Source organism: Microtus oregoni, unplaced genomic scaffold, assembly GCF_018167655.1.
Source record: "Microtus oregoni isolate MIOR12 unplaced genomic scaffold, Mior012 000004F_ref0000308, whole genome shotgun sequence".
In the NCBI taxonomy this organism is placed as follows: domain Eukaryota; kingdom Metazoa; phylum Chordata; class Mammalia; order Rodentia; family Cricetidae; genus Microtus; species Microtus oregoni.
Genome location: NW_024543063.1, coordinates 8,442,556 through 8,457,236, shown reverse-complemented (window position 1 = coordinate 8,457,236; position 14,681 = coordinate 8,442,556). Strand labels below are relative to the sequence as shown.

Here is a 14,681-nt window from a genome sequence, read left to right as displayed (position 1 = left end):
AGCTGAGACTGAAAGATGGGAGAAAAGCCATGGAGAACATGATGGAAGAGAACTTGTGCGAACACCATGTGCAAAGGACACGGGGCAGGAAGAACTTGAAGAATGAAGAGGTGCAGAGTGAGAATATGGGCATTAAGTGAGGGACACAGGCTGAATCAGTATCCCCAGGATGCTAGGCTTCACTAAAGACACAGTAAACTAGCAAAGCTTTCTACATTGCAGTTGCCAGGTGGAATTTGGGTTTCAGGGAGACAGCTATGACCACTGTGTAGACGGAAAAGGGATAGGAGATAACCCAGTGGGAGGGGGCGGTCCTTGGGCTGGGTAGTGGACAGCTGTGAGTAGGCCCTGCTTGAGGGGTCTTGCTGCTGCTCTGAATGGAGGCGTGACGGGATCGGGCAGTGAGGTGTGGAGAATCACTCCTGAGACTTGAAATACAGGGAGCGAGTTTGAGTGTTCAGAGGAAGGATCTGTTTTTTGTTTTGTTTTGTTTTTTGGTGTTTCGAGACAGGGTTTCTCTGTAACTTTGGAGCCTGTCCTAGAACTAGCTCTTGTAGACCAGGCTGGCCTCAAACTCACAGAGATCCGCCTGCTTCCACCTCCCAAGTGTTGGGATTAAAGGCATGCGCCACCACCTCCCAGCTCAAGGATCTGGTTTTGAGAGCAGTCAACAGAGAGGCAAGGAGAAAATAGGATTTCTGTGTGAAGAGGTCAGAGGTTAGGTCTGGCTGTGACCTTTCTATGGCCTTGACTTGCAGGTGGGTTTCAAAGCCATCACTCAAAGAATAAGAAGAACCCAGTCTGGGGAAGCCCTATTGTAGTGGTGTCTTAGGAGGCATCCCAAGAGCACCCCAGGGTGGAATCAGGGACCTGGGAGGAAGCAGTACTGATGCTCCTCAATTTACAATAGCACTACATTCGGATGGACCCATGGGAAAATGAAAACACACTTCGTTAAGATGCACTGAACCCATTTGATGCACCAACATCCTGGCTTAACCACACAGTGGACTGAGCTTAGTCTTTCTCTATAGGGGTGGGCTGCTCAGGGCTGTGAAAGAGAGGTGTCCGCATCGTGTCAGTATAGCGAAAGGTCCAACCTCAGAGATGGAAACAGGGCCTCTACTGAGGACAGATAGCTTTGCATCAGTGAAGTCAAACCACTGAAACCAGAGCCACCTGTAGTCCAGAGGAGACCAAGGTACCACACGTCCAAAGCTTTAGAGGGAACAGTTGAAGAAGGGAGAAACACGGCCTGGCCTGCTGGGGATGGAAGCCTGGCTGGGAGCTGAGGAGTAAAGGAGGTTGCAACAGGGTGGCCTAGGACAGGAGGACCTAGGTCTACAGCTACTAACACTGAAAGACCTGGAAAGCGGGACCCAGCCAGGGAGACCAGTAGATAATTAGTTAATTATCTAAACATGATTTTAGTATAGAATCTGAGGAAGCATGGAAGACTGCTCTATCTTGAGGGAAGGGGCCAGGTTTGGAGGGATGGGTCTAGACTCTGGGGTCCACTATGGGATTCTCTCCGTATCTGTGAGTCCTGTCTGCTGTATTCCTCCATGGGTCCCCACAACATCTGCTATCATCCACCCGAGAATAGAGAAACTTGCTCTTCATAGTAGACATAGGCCCGTGAGACAGGCATGCTCCCTGGCTAGGGCCCTCCCTTTCTTTCTCTATCTACCTTCCTCTGTCCTGTGACTCTCTGTCTCCTCCTCTGTCCCTCCACTCTTCCCTGTTTCTCCTCTCATGCCTTTCCCCTTCTCTTGTTCTAAATTCATTCTTTTTAATCACGACTGCCCTCAGCCTATTTCCTGCCCTCTCAGCCATGGCAGGATTCCTGGTAGACTGTAGAATCTACCGGAAGTAGGTGGTAGGCCACCCTCTGCCTTCTCCCCTCTCACCCTTTCCCTGTGGCTTCTCAATGTCCTACAGTGTTTGAGTTCATGCCGTACATGGGCATCACCTTGGCTACCATATTCACCATGCTGAGACTTGCCAACGAGGCCAAGATGCGCCAGGTCATCTGTAGCGGTGCGTGTCCCCTTTGGGCCCATGGGTCAGAGGGAGAAAGGCGGTGAGGAATGGGAAGAGGCTTTGTTGAATGAGAGGTGTGTTAGTTCCGAACCCAGCAGTTGCTCAGCCTCCTGCTTTAGTCAGGGTTTCTGTTGCTACGAGGAACACTGGCTAAAGGCCCTTTGGGGACAAAAGGGTTTATTTTGGCTTACAGCTTGCTGTCGATTGTGAAGGGAAGTCAGGGCAGGAGGGCAGAGGCAGAAACTGAAGTAGAGGCTGTAGAGGAAGTCCACTTATTGGCTTATTTTCCATGAATTGCTCAGCCTGCTTTCTTATACAGCTAAGGACCACCTGCCCCAGGGTAACAGCTCCGACAGTGGGCTGGGCTCTCCCATATCAGTTGTTAATCAAGAAAAAGGCACCCCTCCCCCACCACCACCACGCTTGCTTATAGGCCAATCTGATGGAGGCATTTTATCAATTGAGGTACCCTCTTCCCAGATGACTCCAGTTTGTGTTAAGTTAATAAAAAACAAAAACAAGAACAAAAGCTAACCAGGATAGTCTGTGGGATACCTTGCAGGCAAGTGGCTGAGGCATGTAGGTACACTTTAGAAGACCATGGTTATATCTGTGACTCTGCACTTCAGCCCTTCAGAGAAGGGTGAGGTGACAGATGGTTGTAGCGGGGAAACACGGCAGGGAGTACGTCCCCTGCTGGGCTTGACTCAGCGAGGTCTTTGGAGGCAGGCTATTTACCTCTGATCGTCTGCCTGCCCTTGGGATTTGGTTATCTGACACTAGTTTGGGCCCCAACCCCCTGATGCCTGAGAAAAAGAAGGTCCCGTGTGTTTGCCGCTGCTCTTATTGAAATCACCAGGTTGTGGCCCCATGCTGACTCTTCAGCCCCAAGAGGAAGGGCCTAGATATGCCTCTGTGTTCACATGGACATATGGAGTCAGGAGGCTGTGTAGGGTAAACAGAGCAGAGAGGAGGGGGCTAAGTAACCCAAAGAGGTTCATAAGGAAGAAGTAGCTCCAACTCCAACCCCTCTGGTCCTACCTGCCTGTCCTGCTGCCGGCAGCCATGGAGACATTCTGTGAGACAGTGCAGTTTTACCTGAGGCATCTGGAGGACAGTCTGTACCCTGTGATGACCGAGGACCAGTTTGCTGTGAAGCTCTTCCCGATGTACCGATACTTCGTGACAGTGTGGCTGCGTCACCAGGACGTCGAGGTGAGACTTGCTATGCTCAGAGGTCCCTGCATTCCCTGGGTTGTGTTCCCCACAAGGTGCTGCAGAGCTTCTGGGTTCAACCTCATTCCTGGAGCACCAGAGACCCTGGAACTCCGGGGATGCTGGATGGAGTGAACCCCGGAGGATCGCTCTAAGGGCTGGACCGTCGCAACAACCCACAGAGAGCTTTCAGGTGGGGTCTTGAGACTTGAGGGCACTCGCTCCTTTCCAGGTAATCTTAGGATGTCTTGTCTATGAACATCGTGTTCATACCAACTCTAAGAGGTAGGACTATTTACAAACAAGGGAAGTGAGGCACCAAAAGGCTTAGTACCTGCCCAAGAACAATTGGCTTATGAATGGGGCTCACATCTTGATAGTCTGGCCCCACTGGGGCTTTAAGGTGAGGCCTGGGCACTATATGATGCCAGAGAGTATTGAGTGGCTAAGATCCTGGCCTTGCTGCGCCTCACTGACCTCACTTCTATGCAGGTGAAACTGGCAGTCATCAAGTCTCTGAAGCCCATGCTGAGCCTTCTCCTGCCCAATGATGACCTGCGGGAACAGGTGTACGATTACATCCCCCTGCTGCTGGCCGAGTTTCAGGGAAGCCTGGAGGCCCTCTTTATCACACAGGTGAGGGCCAGACTCAAGAACCTCTGATCCTCAAGAGTCCACAGGGTACCAGCAGACCTAATGTCCATGCTCTACATGACACTGGGGAACCTGAGACTATTGAAAATAATCTGTCATTTCAGGTGGAAGAATCTCAAAGGGTCCAGGAAGCCATGGGGGTGGGCATGGCTTTCCTTTAGATTTTTAGGGTTACTGTAACTAAGAACCTTGGGTCATTTAGCCCCTTAAGCAGTTATACCCAAAGAGACTTCCTTCCTTCCTTCCTTCCTTCCTTCCTTCCTTCCTTCCTTCCTTTTTTCCTTCCTTCCTTTCTTTTTTCTTTTGTTTTTCTTTCAGTTTTTCAAGACAGGGTTTCTCTGTAGCTTTGGGGCCTGTCTTGGAACTAGCTCTTGTAGACCAGGCTGGCCTCAAACTCACAGAGATCCGCCTGCCTCTGCCTTCTGAGTGCTAGGATTAAAGGCGTGCACCACCACCTCCCAGCGAGACTTTATTTCTAAGTTAAAGGGCTTAAACCTAGAGTTCCAGGTGGGAAGGGTTTTGGAGTCTCCACAGCCTCTGACACATGTGAAGTGGAGATCTTGCAGGTTCTGAGTGGAGGCCTGGCCTGGGCTGATGAATGGGCAGGTCATAGGCCTTTCCTTTAAAAACAAGGAGCAGAAATGAGCAGGAGTGATCTAGGGAACCACTGTAGATACCGCTGCGGATGAAGAATAGACTTATAGTCGCACATGCACCACAGTAAACAAGAGAGGCTGAAAGAGCCTCGAATGCCTTCTTAGTGGCCCAGCGTGCCCTCTCAATGGTTATTGGGCACAGGAGTCATCCAAGGCTGGTGGGGATGTAGGGTTGGATCCAGTCCATCCGGTAGAAACTAAGTTTCTAAGTCCAGTCATCTGAAGTGGGACTGGGGTGAGACTGGGGAACCTGGACCATAACTCAGTGGCTGGCTGAGTAGCAAGCAACCAGAATGGAGCAGTCACTTGAAGCCTTCTGCCCATCCCTTTCGCAGATCTTGAGGCAGATTCTAGAAGCATCAGTCACCACCAACACCCCCATCCCTCCGATGCTGCTACACCCCATTTTCACAGAGTTGCATGTCCAGGTGAGGTCAGTGAAGGCATCCTCCAAGACAGTCATCAGGAAACTGCCTTGGGATATGGTCCCCGCCCCCCACACACACTTCATTCTGCCCGCATGCAGGTATATCGGGACTGCCCATGTGGCTCATGCCCTGCAAGTTCCTAACTCTCCCTGCACACCGCTCCCTAGGTGTGCACCAAAGCCCCAGTTCAGCAGCAGTTCAGCAGTCAGAACCTGATGGAGATCGTGCACTGCTTCGTAGCCCTGGGTGAGGTCTGCCGGGACCTGGTGCGGCCCAGCCCCTTGCTGAGTGCAGGAATCGAGGCAGAACCTGTCAGCCCTGACCGAGTGCTCCTTCTGCCCCACAGCCCGCTCCTACCCCAAGGAATTGATGAAGTTCTTCTTCAGCCAGGTGGAGATGAGCAAGGAAGCTGTCCGCGTGGGGACACTGGCTTTGATCAGGGCGGTGGTGAGCGCAGATGGTGAGCTGGCTGGAGGGGCTGGGCAGGCGCCATGGGCAGAGTATAGGAGGAGAGGTAGTGGCACTCCTATCTGAGACATTGGCTTGCTGCCCTGTTTTGGTAGTCACTGTTGGGTGGGCCAAGTCTCTTGATTGCTTCTTATTTCTTAACCTTGGATTGAACCATCACTGTTGCCCTTCCATACCTCTGCCTGATTGTCACAGTCAGCTTGAATCTGAATCCTACTATTGACCTCCAGTTCTATTGGAGGGTCAACCTTACAGGCATAACTCCAAGTCCACGGACTTAACTTTTACCCTCAGCATCCTCTTCTGACCTTTGCAGGCACCAGGTATATACTTTGTGCAGACATTCATTCAGGCAAAATGCTCACACACATAAAATAAAAATAAAATAACCAAACAAAGCATTATTACACAAATTGGGGGGCTTGGATTTAGCCCGTGAGCTGTTCTTTGCTTGTTACTAACCAGGGGCCACAAGAAACCAGTTCCTCACACTTCATGGGTGGGTTCAAATTGCTAAACGATTCTGGATGCTTTGTTGGGTAGGGACCAAATCTTGGTTTAACAATCTTTTTGGTAATTGTCTCAAGGCAATAATTACCCCAAAATAACTGGACCAAGATACTCATTAAAGCATTGCACCAAAGCAATGTACTAAAGTAGCCCAGACAGAGGCTGGAGTGATTGTAGTAATAAGGGCGGCCGGGCTGCGTCCCCAGCACCCTGGCTGCCTGGCTAGCTTATGCCCGAAATAACAACACACAAACTGTATTCATTTAATCACTGCTTGACCCATTTCTATTTAGCCTCTTCTAGGCTAATTCTCACATATTAATTTAGCCCATTTCTAATCATCTGTGTAGCGCCCCTAGGTGCGCTTACCGGGAAGATTCTAGCCTATGTCCATCCTGGGTCGGAGCTTCATCGCGTGCGTCTGCCTGGGAGCTGGGAGCATGGCGTCTCCCTGAGGCGTCTGCTCCCGAGAGGAGAGCTGTCAAGTCTGAGCTCACTTCCTCTTCCTCCCAGTGTTCTGTTCTGTTTACTCCTCCCACCTATCTTCTAACCAATGAGGGCCAAGCAGTTTCTTTTTATTTAACCAATGACCTTCCTCCATCAGGTGATGACTCCACGGGTAAGGTGTTTGTCATCCAGGGATCAACTACCTGCGTTCAGATCCCCAACACCCCCCCCCCCCCGTAAAGAGCTGGCTCTAGGAGGTTATGTCTATAACCCACACTGGGGGTGGGGGCCACAAACAAGAGGATCCCTGTAACTCATTAGTCAGCCAGCTTAGCTGATCTGAACTCAAAGTTCAGTGAGAGATGCTCTCTCAGAAACAAGGTGCGGGGGCGGGGGTGATAAAGGAAGACATAGGGCATGAACCTCTGCCTTCCACCTGGCCGCGCATGGGTATGAATGTGGTTCTGGGAGAGAAGGCTGTGCTCAGGGAGAACCTACCAGCGAGGGTCCTAAGGAAGTGACTCCGTGTCTGTAGTCTGTGAAAGGGAATTGAACATGATGCGTCAGGGACAGGCTGCCTGGTGTCTTCCTGAGCCATAGCCCCCCAGGCCGGTCTTTCTCTTTCAGACCCCAAAATGAACATTAAGACCATCTACCTGGCCATCCGCGTTGTCAAGAACACCCTTTCGGACACTCGGTCCAAGGTAATAACCCTGTCAGAGTAGCAAGGGCCAAGGGGCGGACACCTCAGATGGAAGAGTCTGGAGTAGAGACGAGGCAAAGATGAGACAGGGAGAGCTGCGGGTCTGTCACCGAGATGCTCCTTCTCTGTGACCAGGGATTTCCCAAGCAGTATGCCTGGCCTCTGTTTTGCAGGGAGGAAAGGTCCTAAGGCACACAGGGTTTGTCTAGTAGTCTTTACTGCTTGCGAGACAAGTATGTGCGGAACATGCTTCCCAGTATCCTCTCAGCTAGCTAATGTTGTGGTCCATGGCTAGCTCGGAGTGGTGCTCTCACTGGGAAAGCAGTACCAGGGAGGGAATTGTCACAAAGGCACTAAGGAACACGGCTCAGGGCATGTTGGGACTAGATTGGAACAGAGCTATCTTTGAACTCTGGGATGTTGCTCAGACACAAGAAAAACTACTTTTTTTTGTGCCCCGCCCAGAGCAAAAAATAGGTTTCCCAACCAAGGCTGCTAAGACTAAGTAACCAATGTGAGTATGGGATGAAGATGTCTACTGTAGAAGGAGTGGCGGGCTGCGTTCCTGCCACCTGGCTCCTGGCCACCTGGCTAGCTTATGCCCCGAAATAACAACACACAAATTGTATTCATTTAAATATTGCCTGGCCCATTAGTTTCAGCCTCTTCTTGGCTAACTCTCACATCTTGACTAACCCATTTCTAATAACCTGTGTAGCACCACGAGGTGGTGGATTACCGGGAAAGATTCAGCATGTCTGACTTGGCAGCTGACTCCATCGTGTCTGACCTGGAGAGGAGAGGCGTGGCGTCTGCCTAACTTCCCTTCTTCCCAGCATTCTGTTCTGTTTACTCCACCTACCTAATTTTCTGTCCTATCAAAGGGCCAAGGCAGTTTCTTTATTAACCAATGAAATCAACACAAAACAGAAGACCCTCCCACATCAGTCTATGAAGGGCCCAGCTGAGGCAGGCACTCCCGTGAGTGAACCACAGAAGGATGTTCCACCATGAGGAAAGGGGTAATGGCCAGAATGGCTAGTAGCCATCCATCCCCTGAAATCCCTCCCAGTCACGTGCACCCACAGTTCCCAGGCACCTTGTGCCACAAGAATATCCGATGTGGATCTCCATGCTGAAGCCTGGCCTTCCCCAGCTGTGCCCGCCCTGTCCCCCCAGGTCCGGATGGCAATTCTACGAATCATTGGCCAGCTGGTCCTGTCAGGCTTCCAGGAAAAGATCAAAGGCTGGGGACTGAAATACGTGTCTGTACAGCTCACCTTATCTACCTACAAGCTGGTGAGTGGCCCCAACCCTCAGCCCCTCAGGACAGCAGCAAATGCTGAGCAAAGAACACCTCGCTGAGGACCTGTTTGGACCCATGTAGGCTCATAGTTATCCTGCAGGTATGGACCAGGGTTGTGCTGTCTCCCAGGAGTGAGGCCCAGGCACAGACCTCAACATCCTAGGACTCAGTGTCTGGACTGGGAAGCAAAGCAGACTACGCCCGAGACCACACCCCCGACCATGCCCCCACCTGCAGGAATGTCTTGGTTCTGTCTTCTAGACCAACCGCCGGGAAAGTTTTTATCAGAGGGACTTGGAAGAGAAGATGGTCCACAAAGTCACCATGGATACCGTGAAGATCATAACTTCGTCTATCAGTGGCATGACCAACGTGAGTTCATGCCCCAGCCAGTGGGCTACCACAGTCATGATGATAGCTCCTGACCACATTTTGAAGGCTGGTAGAAGAACCTAGCTATACTCTATCTCTGAACCCCCAGTGGCTAGCGCAGTGGCTGGCACACAGTAGGTCTCAATACATAGCACTTGCTTTTTTGCCTGAGGTATGCCCATTGTTTCAAAATGCCTTTGGGAGACATTCTCCAGTTCAGTGAGTTCAGCTAGGTAGACTCGATATGACCTCCCAGGTTACAGGAGAAAGAAGCATACCAGATTTTAACTGCAATAGATGAGACACAGCAACACTGCAGGTGGAAAATATGACAGCATCAAGAAAATAATGCATGATTGTCCATAAAGTAAAGCCATAGTTGGGATGCTTCCTGTCTAGTGATGGCTGGGGATGTGAGCTAGAGGCTGTAAGCTGGAAGGTATAAGATGGAGGTTGCAAGCTACAGGCTGCAACCTGGAGGGAGGCTGCAACCTGGAGGCTGCCAGCTTGAGGGTGCAAACTTGGGGGTGCAAGAGGAGGGGCAAAAGCTGGAGGAAGGGTGCAAGCTGGGGTATGCAAGCTAGAGGGTGCAATATGGGGGTGCAAGCTGGGGGATGCAAGCTGGAGGATGCAAGCTGGAGGGAAGGTGCAAGCTGGGAGGTACAAGCTGGAGGGTGCAATCTAGGGGTGCAAGCTGGAGGGTGCAAACTTGGGGGTGCAAGATGAGGGGTACAAGCTGGAGGAAGGGTGCAAGCTGGAGTTGTAGGCAGCAGAGAAAGCTGTCACTTGTGGCAAAACTTCTTTTTCTGAAATGTTCTCTTCAGGCCTTTCGACTGCCTGCATTAGGCTATCTCTAATCCTGGCCCCCTCTTCACATCCCTGTCCCAGGAGTTCTGGGTGAGACTGCTGTGCTACATCATGGAGACCGATTACACAGAGGCCCTGACCCCCATCTGTATCAGTCTCACTAACCTGGCAGAGAACCAGATTCATGGCAAAGACACGGAGGCTGGAATGGCTGGAAAGAGCAAGCATGGTGGGTGAACCCTGGGTCAACTAGTCAAAACGGGCAAGTGGATTGACCCCTTGTCTCACAGTGTCTTTATCAACCAAAACCCCCTTCTCCAGGAAACATCCAGAAGTCTGCCAAGTCTGGGGAGGAGTTCAAACCTTGTAGACTCCCTCCTGATAGCTCATCCATCATATTCCCAGATCCCCAGCTCTCTCCTTGGGCAGGGGCAAGGAGGGGGCTCCTGAACCTAGCTCTAGCTGTGGCCTTTATGGGACTTTGCCCCACTCGGCTCCTCTGAGTCACCTAGAGCGACTGTAGCATCCCAACCAATTCTTCTGTCAGCTGACCCTACTATGGTCCACTCGGGGCAGGCACTGTCAACATAAGCTCTCAAGGGACCATGCCCATCTACATCATGTCTCTGCTCTCCCCCTTCCCTACTACTTCTGGTCCCAAAGGGGCTGCTCTCCTAGCCCTGGGGCTTCACAGGCTCAGGCATGACTGGGGGTAGGGGACTTAGGGGGATCTTTCCTATCAAGGATGACAAAGGGCACGACCTGTTGTCTGAGTTCAAGGTGAGGCGCTTAAGCGACCCACCCACGTCACTGTGGTCTTTCAACCTTGACTCTCCTGGGTCTCCACACCTGCAGCAGCCCAGCCCTGGCCCCTCCCTTTTCCTTCCATCTGCATGCTATTGTTCTGTTTTTCAGGGTTCACTGGCTCCTAAGGCTAATAGACTGGATAGGAGGGAGTCAGGGTAGGGAATCAAGTTACTGCTAGTTGGAGGAAGGCCAAGGTGTACAGCTGGAGCTATGACATTGCCCTGGCATGTCCATTCAAACATAAGCATGCACAACCTGAAAAGGTATCGTCTAGACCCGATCCATGAGCCAAAAGTTTCCTCCTTTCTGGAAGGAGCCAATGGTGTCCTTCATAAGAAATCCCTGGGCAGAGCCAGTCTTCATCTGGGGTGAGGGTAATGGTAAGAATTCTGGGAAATCACCTTCAAAGGTGTCTCCCTTGGGGGGATAGAAAACATGTCTTGACATTGGCCAGGCATCCTCACCGGGGGTTCCTCTTGTTTCTTCAGTGGACCTGCCTGCACCCCAGAAGCTCCTAGCCCGTCTCCTGGTGAGTGGCTTACATGCTCGGGCCTGGTAGATCCATGAGCAGTGACGCCTCTTCCTTGAGCTTATTCTCAGTGCTCCAGAGGTAGGGGGAACCAGGATGCACTGAGGAAGCTGGATATTAGGCAGAACAGTGTCCCAAGGTCTGCGCTGTCCTTCTTGAGAGGATACTCCAGGATGCTCAGATATCTGGGAACCTGGCCGGGATCCGCTCTCAGATTCCTATGCCAAGAACACCACCCATAGCCTGTCTGCCCTCAGATAGGCTCAGTCCTGTGGGCGCTAATCAGTGCTCTTCTCAGGGTCAGGGAGGAACCTGGGTCAGGGAGGAACCTGGGTCTGGCCTCTCATCCCTTTCTTCCTGCAGTGTCCCCGACAGGGACCTTTCTGTGCTGGAAATTCATGGTCTCCATTAGAAAACCATATACCTTGCTCAGTTTCTTTTTTACAAGAAAGACATTGAACTCTAGACCCCTGCTCCATTGACTTATTGTGGGGCCCTCCAGGTGCTGATGTCATCACCCTACAAAGGAGAAGGTCGTGGCATCGCCATGCTCAACCTCCTGAGGACCCTAAGCCAGAGCATTGCCCCCTCCATGGCTGACATGTGGGAGCAGGAGATCCCGCTGCTGGTCCAGTACCTGGAAGGTGAGGTGTCCACTCTGTGCATGCTGGGGCACCCACCAGACATGTGACTTGAATGACAGGAACCTAGGGGCTGGTGGACCTAAACAGACTTCCTTCAGTGTTAAGAACGGGATGCCTGTCTTGGGTAGGTGGGAAGGGAAACACTGAATGCGATGAGCTCATGCACGGAGGGCCTCGCATCCGGGGACCAGGAGGCTTACCCAGGGAGAGCAGGGGAAGAGGGCAGCCTGTGAGGCCGTGCATACTCTCCTGCAGAACACACTGAGTTCACCTGGAACCAGAAGGCCTGGGAGGATAAGCTAATTCAGGTAAAGGGGCAAAGTGTCTGCCGAGTCCAGGGGAAGGAAGAAGTGAAGGAGGCGTGGGAGGGCATTTGATGGGGTTGACATGTGGACCAGCCTAGGGTCGTGTAAGGAACACATGTCCACCTGTCAGAGCTGACTTAGCAAGACGACTAAGGATAAGGAAGGGAGAACCGAGTGAGCCAAGTGCCTGGAAAGGTAGCAGGGAAATCCTGCCCCACCAGTGACCTCTAAAGCCACGGCTGTGCTCCACACACACGGAATGTTAATGCTAGGCTGGAGACCCATTGGTCGAATGTTTCAGAGGTTTAGAAACAGTGGCCCAGAAAGAACAAGCTCACGTTCAAGGTCACATAGCATTCCCAGAACCCAGCTGAGAGCAAGGCTGGGGTCTCTTGTCTCTGCCCACCGAAGTCTTCCACTTCCCAGTTTCTGAGAAACTCCCTCAAGAAGACCCGTGGAACCAGCTGGAGCCTACGCCTCAGCAAAGAGTTGAACAACCAGCTTGAGACCTTCGACAGCCCCTCTTTGGAAAAGGTTTGTCCTCACCGGGGCCTCCGAGTTCCGGCAGGGAGGGGCCTCCAGGGACAGGGAGGCAGCCTAACTAACAGAAGGAAGGAAACGATCACAATAGAGGCCAGTGATATGTTTTCTCTTACTCTTTAAAAGTTTGTTTGTCTTCCACATTCTGGTCCACGTCGCATGTGGTTTTTTTGTTTTTGTTTTTTGTTTTGTTTTGTTTGTTTGTTATTTTGTTTTGGGTTTTTTTATTTTTTTTTTTGTGCATGTGAATTTTTTTTCCTTGTTCTTTCTTTGTAAAACTATAAAAACTATTGAAAGACACCAAAGAGGATCTTAGTAATAAGAAAGCCTGCCATGCTCACGGGTAGAATTAAGATGGTGACTTAATCCCCTCAATGTGTCTCCAGGCTCAGTATCACCTCCACTCTGAAGCCACCATCCCCTCATACTGACACATCAAAACGAGGCGATTCCATCTCTTGCCATTATCTTATGTCAGGAAGTAGCTGGGTTTGTGGGTGGATGTATTTGATTGATCGTGTATAGGAAAGGAGTAGGCTTCCACTGCTAAAACGTATAATATGCTTGCCCTTACATAATCTGACTTCCCAGAACAAACTGAATATTTCTTTTTAAAAGATATAGAAAATGCATATAAATGTCTGTTTTAAAAAAAAATCAGGACTATGGATCAAGTGCCCCCCGCCCCCCCCCCCCAGTAGCACCTCCCGGAGTCCGGGAGTAGAAAGGCCTGAGGTCTTTCCTCCCTCCCACCTCTCCAGGGTTTTCTGTACAGGGCCTTGGGCTTCACCTTAGGCATGGGCCTGGAGGCTGACAGGGTGGAGGTGCTGTTGCTGGAGCTGCTGTACAAGACAGACTATAGCAATGACTTTGACCGGGAGGTGAGAATACCCTCAGCCCCTCTTACCTACGATCTTCCGTGATGGGGTGTGGTGGTGGGGGGGGGGGTATGTGGGTTTATGTGTCCATCCTCACCCTGGCTGGGCTTCCCTGCAGGGTGTCATCCTGTGCTTTGGCCTGTGTGCCCGGGGCCAGGTGAAGACAGTGTTGAATGTGCTTCACGACTTTGAAGAGAGGATCCAGGAGTCAGAGCAGTCCTGGCAGATTGGTGCCTGGAGGGTAAGGCTCCTGGCTGTGAGGCTGGGTGGCAGGTCTTGAAGGCAGCGCTCCAGGGAAAGAAACCGAGATCTTTCATCTGGGGTAGGCTGCTTGAGTCATTCATGGCTGGGGCCATATCTGTGGGTGTTGGAGCACCTGTGACGTCATGCAGCTTCCCCGAGACATCTGCAGAGCATCCCCCCAATGGTCAGTTCTGGTGTGAGGTCCAACCTGTTGCTTGACTCCCAGCCCTTCTGCTCAAGGCAGTCAATGAAACAAGGTTGAGCCCAACAACTACCAACTAGGGAGTTAAATTGCCCTTCCCTTTGCCGTCCCTTCTTTATGGCAAAAGAAGGAGCACTTAGCACAGAATTTAATGAACTCATTGTCACAATGGTGATTTTTAGCTGTTCTGGATAGTGTTTGTCTAATGCCTAACCAGCTCCCCATGGTGAGATGGTTCCAACTCAGCTGCCTAAGTATGGCGTGTGCAGCGAGCCTCTGCTTAGGAGGTCCATACCAGCCTCTTCTCACAGCTAATGGGCGGTCCTAGCATGTGTCCCAGGACAGAAGCTTCCCAGGGTGGGTAGATCCTGATCGGTCTGGTTCAATCCTTCTTGCCCAGTGCCTGGTAAGTAATTTATGTCCGATAAAACCGCTAATGTATAAGTGTTTGAGAAAATGAATGAGGGCTTTAGCACACAAAATAACAGTCGGTTGAAGTCCCAATATGGACTTAACAGCTTCTTCAATCACAGACTGTCCCCCACACAGCCAGTACAGCACCTGCACTCTCCTTGTGGTGAACTGAGTACTCCCTGCTCCCTGTGGGCCTTTCTCTTTTTATTTTCCCCATTTTTCACGTTGTGGTATGAATATGTACATATGCATATTTGCATGTGTAGAGGCATACGTGTGCAGATACACATGTGTGTGCGTGCATGTGGAGATCTTAGCTCCATCCTTAATCACTCTTTTGCTTATTCACCGAAAGTGGGTCTCTCAATCAAACTCAGAGCTTGCTGATATGACTAAACCTTGCCAGCCAGCTTGCTCTGGGGGATACCTGCTCCTGCCTTCTGAGGCTAGAATGACAACGGGGTTGTTACATCGGCCCAGCATTTATGTACGTTCTGGGAGTCTAAACCC

General features: G+C 51.2%; 1 protein-coding gene across 1 annotated transcript in view; it reads left to right on the top strand.

Annotated features, from left to right (window-relative positions):
- Mroh2a (maestro heat like repeat family member 2A) overlaps positions 1–14,681 on the top strand; it is a 38,878-nt gene that overhangs the window by 3,188 nt on the left and 21,009 nt on the right. Inside the window, exons 5-20 of the mRNA XM_041650922.1 lie at positions 1,942–2,040; positions 3,107–3,258; positions 3,751–3,894; positions 4,904–4,996; positions 5,164–5,242; positions 5,343–5,456; positions 7,049–7,125; positions 8,304–8,423; positions 8,692–8,802; positions 9,691–9,838; positions 10,905–10,945; positions 11,448–11,589; positions 11,845–11,897; positions 12,321–12,428; positions 13,196–13,315; positions 13,431–13,553. Of these exons, the coding sequence (XP_041506856.1) occupies positions 1,942–2,040; positions 3,107–3,258; positions 3,751–3,894; positions 4,904–4,996; positions 5,164–5,242; positions 5,343–5,456; positions 7,049–7,125; positions 8,304–8,423; positions 8,692–8,802; positions 9,691–9,838; positions 10,905–10,945; positions 11,448–11,589; positions 11,845–11,897; positions 12,321–12,428; positions 13,196–13,315; positions 13,431–13,553 (1,724 nt within the window). The remainder of the gene's footprint in view (positions 1–1,941; positions 2,041–3,106; positions 3,259–3,750; positions 3,895–4,903; positions 4,997–5,163; positions 5,243–5,342; positions 5,457–7,048; positions 7,126–8,303; positions 8,424–8,691; positions 8,803–9,690; positions 9,839–10,904; positions 10,946–11,447; positions 11,590–11,844; positions 11,898–12,320; positions 12,429–13,195; positions 13,316–13,430; positions 13,554–14,681) is intronic.